Source organism: Varanus komodoensis, unplaced genomic scaffold (genome assembly GCF_004798865.1).
Source record: "Varanus komodoensis strain SLA01 unplaced genomic scaffold, ASM479886v1 scaffold17, whole genome shotgun sequence".
Taxonomy (NCBI): Eukaryota; Metazoa; Chordata; class Lepidosauria; order Squamata; family Varanidae; genus Varanus; species Varanus komodoensis.
Window position 1 is genome coordinate 17,857,228 of NW_025335505.1, and position 11,125 is coordinate 17,868,352.

An 11,125-nucleotide genomic window follows, 5' to 3' on the forward strand; every position below is an offset into this window, starting at 1 on the left:
AACAAATAAAAAAAACTATCTTAGGTTATTTACTAACCACTGAATTGAATTGTTCGCCTTTTATTACAGATATAAAGCAAAGACTATGAAGACACAATCATTTTCTGCAGCTATCAGACTTCCAGTAACATATCTCTTGTGGTTTAAATAACAGATAGTTTAAGTGTTTTTCCATTACCTTCGTGTAAATGAAAAATGCATAAAATATTTTAACAAGGCAAAAGTAATCCAAGGAGATTGTTATTTTGTGTTACAAATTAGGTTATTTCTGTCATAAAATTAAAAGAAAAAATCAACGCAAGGACATTTCAGCTTAATATCATTTACCAAAAGGAACATGTAGCAGATTTAATGAGCTAGCAGGTCACCTGAATCCAGCTGTTTCCGACCAGCTTTATGGAACAGAGAATGCAGCTAGCAGTAGGTGGTAAGCATTATTACAAGCTCTCAAGGAGTTACAAAATCGATTTCTGCTTGAATGAATTAATTTAGATTATCAATTTATAACCAGCTACACGAATCCCATCAACTCAACAATTGAGTGAATGATCAGGCTCAGCCCTTGCAAGAGCTTAACAATTAGAGAGATCTCCAATTATCCCTTCTCCTTTACTGATAAAGTTAGTTAGTATGGCAGGGGAGTAAGGAAGAATGTTTGTCTAAGGATTTGAAGATGTGAAGTGTTATACCTGGAAATGGAAAAAAGAGCATCAAGCAGTAAATCTTCTCCTTAACCTCAATGGCTACAGTGATACAGCATTCAGTATGGAAATACGAGCTACAAATAACCATCAGTCATCATGCTTCAGAGGGTGACTTTGGACTCATAACTGTGTCTTGTCAGAACCTCATGCAGTGCAGCCCGACAGTTGCTAGATTAAGTATTCAGAAAAGTCCATGTGGCTCTGACTGGTAGGACGGACTGTGCTGCCAGTTTAAATGTTGTCTCACCTAAGCTTGCTGCCATCTAGAAAAGTTAATAAGTCAGAAATGTCTTAGCCAGCATCCTTCCTGAACTGGTGGCTACTGCATGTCAGATACTTTAAAAAAAAAAAACAGCAGTTGGATTGACTTTCAATCTAATCCACCTCATAGGCTTCCAGGGCACACTGGGTAGAACCGTTTTAGATCAGCTCAAGATGTTGCTGCTGAAGCTAGAAAAGTCTAATGCTGTTTGCTCTGGTAGAACCATGTGGCACATTAGACAACTGACTATTTGTTGCTCTTTTATCTGCTGCCTGAGAGTCATGTTGCATTTTTTAAAGCATCCACTAGGCTGCAGCCAAGGATATAAGCATTTGCTCTTTGGTGGGTACAGGTGGGTCCTTACACTGATGAATAAAGAAAGGCGGCAGCAGCTTTATCTGCAGAAGTCAGCAGGAGAAGTTTTTCGCAGCATGGAGATGGACCTGTTAATTTAAAGGCTCTAGCAGCTCTTAAAGGCACCCTTGCAGAGGTCAGGGGAGAAGTCTGCAGCCTTTGCATTGCCAGTATGCACACACATGCACACATCTTGCCCTTGTCTTTCCTCCCTCAGTGCAGAATCCAACCCCCTTCCTCACTATTAGAAAAGAAGGACGATTGGAGACCACAGCTCTTCCTTCTTCACTGTGACGCTTTCTTTCTTTGTTGTGCTCCCGCTGAGCCAATTCATATCTGTACCCTTAGAATATATCACTTGCTTGACATGGCCAATAGAAATGGGGTTGGCTCCTGACAAAATGCAGAGTGGAGCCAAATTAATAAATACCATATGGGAATAACAAGAGGCCATATGGACATGGGAAGCAGTCTAATTTGGCCTGAAGGCTTGAGGTGTTTTGCACTTGAAATAAAGCAACTAAGGCTGCTGTTCATGGTTTTTACTGTAACAGTGCCAAGACCCTTCCAGAGTAAAAGGTTTCATGATATAAAATAAGATGTATGTATGAGTGGCCTGAATTTCTGATAATCCCAGCTAAGATGAAACTTTGGCACCATGAAATGTTAGTATTTAAGCCAATCTGGCCCTCATAATTTCAGAGAGACTGCTTTTATTAGACTCAGAGTGAATTGGTTGTTCATGAAGTGATTTACCTGCAACTATCTGGTGAAATATCACCTCTAGCAATTTAGGCAATATGCCCATGTACACAAGATGCTGGGGAAAACAAGAGGAATGGTATTTTACTTACTGCACTCATGTTCTACTCATGGGCATCTTCCTATTGGCATTCCTAAAGGATGACCACTGTGGAATAGAATGGTGGACTAGATAGCGATTTGGTCTGATTGGCTCTTCTTATGTTCTTATGCTTTAGAGTGACATTGTACCCTGAGCCTTTCTTCATTTAAGGCTTTCTTGAAAGGGCATCTCACTAAACATTTCTATGTAGATAAATAATCCATAGCATGTTTTAAAATATTTCCAGTGGTCCTACAAGAAGGATTGTGTTGGCTTTTTGTTAAATCAAGCAACATTTTGACTCGGTTCATGCATAATGACAACCCAGAGTATTGTTTGAATCATGGCTGTAGATGAATTGAAGGTTTTCATTACCTGAAAACACTACAGTACACATTAAATAAGGGTTGTTACCCATGGACAACCCAGGAAAAGAACGCTTGATCTGTTGTTGGGATGTGAACTCAGGGCTATTAGTGATTTACACAACATGAAACAGACACTGAAGGTTGAATATATGTTATCTTCAAGCTGTGGGTTGCTGTATTTTTTGTGAATTCAGCCACACTAACATAGCATGGTTTGTTGTTATGGCTGGGCTCACACAGTGCAACAGTCTACAGTTCAACAACCTACACTCAACCCATACTTGATCTTGAGTGTGGGTTATCATGTCGTGTGATCTCAGTCATAGTTAACCAATATGTAGGGTTCACAGTACACTATGATTCAGCAGGAATCCATACTCAACTGTATATGAACTGGGTCATTTTGTATGTCTTCTAAAATGTGCTGGGAATGCAAAGAAAAAACATAAGATTGTGTTAATGTTATCATCACATTGGAAACTCCATTGAACCAAATCATACTTAGAGCCTTAGAAAATGTTCTTGAAACACAGTAGAACAGATTTAGTCTGCTTAATTCATGTCATGTCTTGAAGGGCCATGGACATCATCCTCGATAGTTTTTGTTTAATTGTCACAGGAAAATGTGATAAAACTTAAAATCCAAAGAACTTCCATTATTCCCTTAATTCTGCCTATAATGATCCATAATTTGTCAAATATATGTTCACTTTGTTATTCTATGCTGGCAATGACTTTGAACGCAATGCCTAGTGCTTACCTTAACACTTGCTCCCTGTGATTGCAAATGTACCTCTTCCTAGCTGCATTGCAGTTAGAGAAAGAAAGAACGAGTGGGCTCCTGGCAGCAGCAGGCTAGGATGGGCAAATGACCTCAAAATGCTGAGTGCCTATTGCTGTGGTGTTCCACATTATTGATAGTAGCAGAGATATTGACAGTCTGTGCTTGGAAGGAAAATAGGAGTTTGATATGACATATTGTGTGTCTCAGCAAGACTCATAAATAATTTTGACAAGTTTTTGTATGCATGGGAAAGTCCTTGATTCAGCCTCCCATAAAAATAAACTTCTATTATGGAATGTATTTGTCAAGTGGCTGTGTGATGGATGGAGCTGCGTTTACCCCTTGGCAGTCCGATGAGTTTTAGATGCACAGCTTACCAGAGAGGATTTACGGGCAGTAAGGAAATAATTATTCAGTATGAAATACATAATTCTTATACCTGAATTTTCATTTTTTATTATATTTTGTTTCTGTTTTTTGACTGGTCTTTAAGACAAAAGGCCCTGCCATTGGTGTTGTTGTACCTTGTTTGATTTCCAAACAGGCTGAATTGATCATGCTCAGATCTGTTTGAAACTCGAAACTATATGTATTTCCCTAACTGGATTTAGGCACATGTGCATCTGCCATCAACCCAAATATGTGAAGCTTACAAATTAAAAATATATTGTTTAAAACTGAACATCTATATATTTCATTTCAGGCTTTCTTGAAGAGTACAAGTTAATAGCTTAGCAGTTGTCTAGCATTAGATAACTTGTTTCTTCTGCTACTAGTGTTTAATATTTGTTGAATGGCAGCAACATAATGGCAGGGTTCTCCCATGTTGCCTTGTTGAGCCATCTGCTTTCAAAATAGGACCATGAGCCATATAATCTTAACCAGGTCAATCTTTTTAACAGATGTTTAGCTAGCTAGTTAACTTGATTAGCTAATTATCTTTTATCCTGCTCCTTTTATATTGCAGTTTCCATTCACCCTTTTATTTCTTGCACACCTTTTCCTTTTCCTTTTTTTTTTTTTTTTTTGGCTACAACTATGAGAGCTGTGGAATATTACCATGCTCATCTGGGACACTTGTCTATATACATTTCTGCAAAATAGTTCATACCTCTTTGGAACACAAATGGCTGAGATGATTTTAGGTCAGATATGCTGAGGGAACAGTTTCCCACCATATTCTGCTGGACGGCAGGCTTCTTTCTTTCTTTCTTTCTTTCTTTCTTTCTTTCTTTCTTTCTTTCTTTCATTGCTCAGAACCTTAAATATTCCAGATCACAATGAGTGTAACTGGATAGTGGAGTACCATTATAAATACTTGGGGAAGCAAAGGAAATGAGATTACTGCTCTTCCAGAAATAATTAATTGAGGAAACTAAAAATGGTAATTTAATAGTTAACCATGAAGTTTGACCCAGAGAAGGTAAGGGAGAGAGAAAGAGAGGGAGAGTGATGTAAGAGGTGATGCAGCTATGCTGACTTTTATTGAGATTAGTTAATGTGGATGTTCTAGTACAGAAAGAGGGGAAGTAACATATAATTTCAAAAACTTTTAAAAATGAAATTAACTTGTACTTTAGAGTTTATTGGGATTCCTGCCTAATATAGGTCTATCTGTAAATATAAGGAAAAGCTTTTAAAATGGAAGATAACTTTCTTTTTTCACACCCATTACTATCGAATGCTTACTGCTTCCCATGTGGAGTTATTTGAGAAACATTATTAATACATATCCCAGAGGGCAATTCACAGACATACCTGTGAAGTTCTGCATAAATGATCTGCATTAACAATACCTCAATCTCTGTTGACATATAACAGTTTGATGTGATGTTTTGTAATGGATATATTTACATTCATTTCAACAACATATAGTATTTTAAGATTTTATTTTCCTAATATCTTCAGGCAACTTCATTTTCCTGGTGCTTCAAGGTTCTGTCAAGATATATTTTAGGTTTTTTTTTTTAAAGTATCATCAAAGCGCAATATGGATTGAGTATGGAGGTCTGAAAGCAAACTAGCTGATCACAGTTATTCCATATTGTATGGAAAGTGAGGTAGTCTCTTAAGAGTCTTCTTTTCCTGTCATGTGCAAAGTACTTGATTAATATTAAAAGGTGTTGGTAATAGAGGATATAATTCATTATAAGATATGATCAAACAGCAAAGTAAACTGATCAAAACTGAAGAAATGCTTTCTCTTATCCCCATGCAAATTGTATATCATAGATTTATAGTGTACCCGAGACCCCAAAGTTGCAAATAGTTATGAGCCAAATTCTTAAAGATAAGTTTCAGTTATGTTGATGTAGAAGGCATAATTGGTAGATGGTAGGAGAAAAGGCTAAGTAAGTATCTGTAAAACCAACACAACTAGATTAGTTTTGCAAAATGCTATTATGCTTTTAGGCTATTCCCCCATAACTTTGGAACAATAAAATATTCTCATAAATTGTTCTACATTGGTTTTGGTGGTATTGCATATGGAATAAGTGCCAAAAGAATGATAATATCTTTATTATAACTAATGGTAGAAGGCAGTTTAAATCTGTGGATACTTGAGCCAATTTTGTGAGATACTTGTCTTGCTATGAGTCAAGATGTCTTACAGAAGAGAGAGCAAAACCCATAGGAGAACTCTGCAGATAGACTGCAGTCTTGTGCTCTGCTATGCATATAAACACCCCTTACTTCTGCTGGTCAAGCATGGACAACCGACATACAGCCATAATTTCAAATATATTTCATGTTAAAACTGGGGGAGGGAGTGCCTTTGGTATACAGTTTTCATTTCTTCTTTTCTAAGTTTGCTAATAATTCATTAAAGTTATATTGGTGGGGTAAAAGAATAAGTATATATAATGGCAGCAGTTATGTATTTTTTGACAAAAACTTCATTGTTCAGAATATGTATTTAGCAGAACTCACACATAGTTCACCTATGAAGCAGAAATTCTGTGTGGGTGTAGTGATACATATTTAATGCAAGACTTAGAAAGAAAAATAGATCCACAGTCATGTGAGCCATTTTAGAATAGGAAGTTTCATGCAGTTTATAGGAAATGTACTGCCCCCTCCCCCCCCGCCACGCACACACACAAGATGTCATCTTTCACAGCAAAAACCTTTAATTTCCAGTTTAAGTCATTAATAGTTCTGTAGTCTTATTTGTAGATTTAATGTGCTTTCAGTTCAAAATGCATCACAAAAAAGTCAGTGTCCCATCCCCTCTTCCAAGATCATGAACTCATTAAAAATAGGACACAGTATATGGAAAACGATCATGGCATTTCTCAGCAGGGAGTGTATGACTCTTGCACCAAAGCTTAGGGTTCAGACAGTGTGAAGAGAGCTAAACATCCTTGGTCATACTTCTGCTCCCCGGTCTAGCTTCCAGGCACCCAATGGAGCTCTAAGAAAATCCACAAGGGGAGCGGGATGACAGAAGAGACTGAAAGGAATCCTTGTATGTCCAATCTCTTTATAAAATGATCTTAACATCTCTGGAAGATACAGACACAGAGACAATGGAATGACTATCTGTTGGCATTCCTTATTTTATCTCTCATGTCCAAAGTTCATTTAATATTTAAAACAGCACATGCATTTTGAACAATTAGGACCTTAAGCATGTTTAGTGGTCGATACAGGCTATTTTCCTGATAATTGTGGAAGTGCAAATTTGCCATAATGTCATGTCATGTCTTCTTTGGCTCAGCAGTATCCTTTCTCACTAACACACTGTCCTAGGTTTACTTCTGTACCCCACAAAATGTATAAAACTTCCTTCAGTACGGATCAAAACTTTATGTCCATAAAAATGGGTTTTCCTCTGATTGTTCCTCTGTGATAAAATTATGTAGCATGATTTTCCTAGCTGATTTACACAGAAATATGACCGTCAGTTGAGTGTTGGTAAGCAATCATAAGGGAGATGTGAAGGAAGTTGTAAATGAACTGATGTCATGAACTAGGCTTCTTCTGGGTTGTCTTAGCACCTACACTATGTTTCAGTCCAAGGTTATTATGGAGTCTGCTCCTTCACTGATTTAGGTGAAGAGTTAAAACTGTACAAATTGACTCATGCTTTAAAAGGTATGGGAAATCATAAGTTATGGCTCTTGCCTTAACTTCTACCATATAACCTAGGAATGGGCAACTTGTGGCCACATGCAGTCCTCAGCCTGATAAAATTAGCCCTGCATTCAGTCTATTCTGACCTGTATCAAGAAGGACATGTCTCTTCCTTGGCAACCCCATGGGTGGGCAAAAAAAGGGAAAGGCAGAAAAGGGGCAGGCAGAAAGAGTGAAAAAGAAATGAAAGCAAGAGAAATCAGACTCCAGTTCACTATATTGCTGATTTTAGCCAGGTCCACTGTTAACATACAGACTCCATCAAATTGTACATGTATTTTTTCCTCAACAGAAAATGACTCAGATGTAGTATCAGAGGTTTTCCTTACCTGTTGCTTCCCCCAACCTGGCTCAGACCCCTTACCTGTAGGAAAACAGAAGTGAGTTTACTAGTAAAAATGGTTTGGATGAGTAGCTATATCTGAATCTGAGGCAAGTTAATGTTTGACTGTATGACATAACATTTTGCTTGAGTGTGTCAAGAGTCCTCAGCCCTGGAATAATCTTTCTGAAGTGTACCTCCTTTTTGTATGATTTATGGGGCCAGTGTCTGGTGCATACATAGTCCCTCCTTGGCACTGAAGGCTTACACTAGGTTAAAGAAAAGTGAATAGATGTTGGAGGAGGATATGTATGCTTGAAATGTAAGGCATGGATTATTATAGCCTCTGATACATTCCCACACGCCCCCTTGTCAGTGGACCATGTTCAATTTGCAATTAATTGCTGTGTTTAAGGTACTCTGCAGTTCTTTGCTGGTCCCAGGCACTCCATCCATTCCATTTGGATTTGGACCTGAAAGACTGGGGAAAATTGTGGATGCATACAGGATAAGTGTAAACTGTTATGCTGTGAGTTGTTCTGAGAGCGTTGCTACAAAAACTTTGAATCAACTAAGTTTTAAGAAAACATAATATGGGACGTTGCACCTCTCGTTCTGTCTTGGAAACCAGTAAAAGGTTAGCTTGCTTTCTATAGAATTTGAATTATGACAATTTCTAATTATGCATTCAGGAATTACATATGCAAATTTGTAAACTGTTGTTGACCTCTAGGCCTGTGTCCAGGATTTTTTGCGTACCTAGCACCACTCCTGTTTTGAACCATGTGCCCCATGACATGGAGTGGGCATGATTCAGCATGACTTAGAGTGCATTACTGTAGTTTGTAATATCTCGAGTGTGGGGGGAATATGGAGAACAAATATGAGGGATGTGAGAATAAGAGAGTGGCAGCTCTTTTAAGAGCTATGGGGATATAATGGGGGGAAACAAGGGCTCCTCACACGAGCTTTAAGAACCCTCTCATTCAACCTGTTTGCCATGGTATTCATTCTATCATCAGACAGCCAGCATAATGTATGGATAGTGTTTTATTCATTATGGCAGTGCAACCAAAACAATAGAGAGAAAACTGAGGAACTCTTCCGCTAAAAGAGCCTCCTGTTAGCTGAGTGTATGCAGTTGCCACAGAAGCTGAGTGCCTGTTTAGGGAGAGAAAGAAACCTGACCAGGGGGATAAATTACATGATGTATCCTGACAGTAAGGTGCGACTTGGCTGGCTGAACAGGAACATTGCACTTGGCACCATTTTATTGCGCGTCTACCTAGTTCCTTGCTGCTCCATGCAATCCCTTGTTGCTTTTCCACCTACTCTCTATTATGTACTCTTCATTACTACACACTGTCTTGTCTTCTCCAGTCTCAGAGATGCAGCTCTATTTTCATGTTTCACAGGCACTTAATAATATCCAGGAATGGCAATGGAATTTATTTCCAAAGTTGTGTTGCTTGTTGCATGCCATTCTTTTAACATGTAGCCAAGTACTTGTAACACTAGCTCCCGTTTTGCTCTAAAGCAGCAGAAGAAGAGGAACTGAGCTAAAAGATTTAGGCAAAGTTTGGGTGTGAGGGAGGGAGGAGTCTGGGATCCAACTACTGTACTTGTGCTTTTCAGAAAGCCTGCTTAAGTTAGCCACTTGCATTTTGAAGAAAATGCAGCTGTTGGTCTGGATTGTGGCTCCAAGCTATTTTCCTGTTGAAAATCATCCCTACTTGCTCCAGTTGTGTCTGAAGGTGCTGTTTACTAGGTAATGGTAAACAGTTGCAGGAATGGAAAGGGGTTCTTAAGAGTGGAACAAAACCTGATAGAGTGAATAAATTTGTTACTTGCATTTTGATTTCATCCTGGTTTATTTTGGTTCTGTTTGAATCAAGCGATTGTCAGGTTTTGGGGACCTTGCATCCACATGCTAAGAGGAGATGGGGTTTTCTCTGTGCTGTCATCCTTCTACTTTCTCAGAAGATTCAAGAAAGAATATACACAGTTGCTAGGCAACAACCTATATGATTTCCCTTCTTGCTCCCCTTCATTTTCCCTGGAGCAAGCTTCATGTCAGCATAGAATGGTTAGCATCCATCTGTGAGGCAAAAGTCTAAGATGGTGGGTTGCTCTATCACCATTTGGATACAGTATGGTTGTTTTGTTCTACAGCTAGTGATGTCATCCCAGTTCAGAACCTCACATTCACTAGCGTGTGTGTGTGTGAGAGAGAATTCTTTCACCTGTTGAAACAGATCAAAGTAAGAACTAGAAACAGTAGATAATTTCTTCCACATGGATTTGGCTATTTGTATATGAAACAGAATTGGGATTAAACCAGTCTTCTATCTCTATGCAAAGCCTTCTGATTTCAAGGACTTGGAAACAGGAAAAGTTGACAGCTAGCCATAATATGTGAAAGAACAGTGAAGGAACTTTTTAGGTTTAGAGAATTCCTTGAGTTTTAAATACTTCGTGCAGAGACCCATCTCTGATTAAATATTCTGAAAATGAAACGGTCTGTTGCCTTCAGTATCAGAGGCAATGTACATCTGCATGGTAGCTGTGATCATGCTCATGCCCTGCTTGGGAGCTTCGAAGGAGCTTCTGTTGAGTTACAGAAGGAACAAAATGCTGGGATACGATATTAGACTGATCCAGTCCAGCACTTCTTGGGACTGCTAATGGGTTTCCATATATTCTGACAGGAGTTTTTTCATTGCTTATCCAGCCATGTCAAGGATTGTATCCAGGAATGTCTTCATGCAAAGTATGTGGTCTACTACTAATCTACAACCTTTCTCAATCATTAATTATTCTCATTTTTCCCCATGATGGATCACCTCTTATTTCGGAAAGTGTTTGGAGTAAGAGATGGTGTTATACATGACCTTAATTTTACACGTGTTAGCTATGCTCTTCCCTTACCATGGCTGAAATTTTGTTGTGTGTGGGCCCAAGAAACCAAAACTACACAATCTTTCCATTCTGTTCCAAGCCACAAAGTTTAAATTCCACAGTTCATTATTTCACTTGCACTGCAGCTGATGAGGTAAATAGTGTTTGATTTAGATTACAGATGGTGTGTAACAACCATTATTTTACAAATAGCTATATTGTGTGTAGAATTTATGCTGCTGTTTTGGCTATCAGTGATCTGACTTACGGATGATATTTCTATGACTGTTCGAAAGAGCACCAAAATCATGGAGTTTTAAAGTAGACATATTAAGCAATAAATAGTAGTACTGAAAAATCAATAGTAAAACATAGGTGGTTGCTATGGATAATTTAATTAAGTCTGTATCATGTGTAAAATTGCATTTACAAGTCAAGTTATAGCTAGTTGT

The 11,125-nt window shown here is 38.3% G+C and overlaps 1 protein-coding gene across 1 annotated transcript in view; it reads left to right on the forward strand.

Moving 5' to 3' along the window:
- The window catches only part of ZNF407 (zinc finger protein 407), a 334,032-nt gene extending 333,907 nt beyond the window's left edge, over positions 1 to 125 (forward strand). Inside the window, exon 9 of the mRNA XM_044426431.1 lies at positions 70 to 125. Coding sequence (XP_044282366.1) covers positions 70 to 89 — 20 coding nt within the window. The 3' untranslated portion in view covers positions 90 to 125. The remainder of the gene's footprint in view (positions 1 to 69) is intronic.
- Positions 126 to 11,125: the final 11,000 nt, after the last annotated feature.